The sequence below is a fragment of the Diaphorina citri genome, unplaced genomic scaffold, assembly GCF_000475195.1.
Source record: "Diaphorina citri unplaced genomic scaffold, Diaci psyllid genome assembly version 1.1 scaffold35895, whole genome shotgun sequence".
Lineage (NCBI taxonomy): Eukaryota > Metazoa > Arthropoda > Insecta > Hemiptera > Psyllidae > Diaphorina > Diaphorina citri.
The window spans coordinates 1-604 of NW_007413227.1; the positions used below are offsets into that span (position 1 = coordinate 1).

The following is a 604-nucleotide window of genomic DNA, read 5'->3' on the forward strand; positions in this document are numbered from 1 at the left end:
TCCTTCTCTCTTCGATTTCGGGACGATAAGACCATAGCAGTTACAGTTCCCTCTGTCAAACCTCTTAAAAAAAAAACAGTTTGCATAAGAACTTATAGGTGAACTTTGGGCACAAATTATCTTGTACACACAGCCTAGTTCGCTTGGAGGGCGTGTCTGCCTTGTAAGCGCTAGGTCGCGGGTTTGATTCCCGGAGGAGCTCTTACCTTACTCTCCCAATCCATTCCAAACGAGCAGATAATAACCATGATGAAAATAGCAATCACGCCCACCAGTCGTATATCATTGACCCCACCGTCTATAATCTTCGTGTGATACGAAGCCAGGAGATCGTTTAGCGAGTTGCAAAATCCGATCGTGTTCATGGACGCAGCCACGGGCGATCACGCCCACCAGTCGTATATCGTTGATCCCACCGTCTATAATCTTCGTGTGATACGAAGCCAGGAGATCGTTTAGCGAGTTGCAAAATCCGATCGTGTTCATGGACGCAGCCACGGCGTTGGCGAACGCGAGAATGATGCCGATCGACGCGCCGAACTCCGGACCCAACGATCGGGAGATGATGAAATAGATACCGCCTGAAATCGGGAAGAAATAGAGA

At 48.7% G+C, this 604-nt stretch overlaps 1 protein-coding gene across 1 annotated transcript; it reads right to left on the reverse strand.

Annotated features, from left to right (window-relative positions):
• Window positions 1-148: 148 nt before the first annotated feature.
• LOC113473491 (bumetanide-sensitive sodium-(potassium)-chloride cotransporter-like) lies at window positions 149-590 on the reverse strand. Its single transcript, XM_026833096.1, has 2 exons — window positions 427-590; window positions 149-305 (listed from the first exon to the last, which is right to left on the reverse strand). The coding sequence occupies exons 1-2, from the start codon at window positions 484-486 to the stop codon at window positions 171-173; spliced, it is 195 nt and encodes a 64-aa protein (XP_026688897.1). The 5' UTR covers window positions 487-590; the 3' UTR covers window positions 149-170.
• Between the last annotated feature and the right edge of the window lie 14 nt (window positions 591-604).

Coding starts and splice junctions, on each gene's coding strand:
- LOC113473491 (XM_026833096.1), bottom strand. CDS start 486: ATGAACACGATCGGATTTTGCAACTCGCTAAACGATCTCCTGGCTTCG. Junction 306..426: donor TGGCTTCGTATCACACGAAG/ATTATAGACGGT, acceptor TATCACACGAAG/ATTATAGACGGTGGGGTCAA.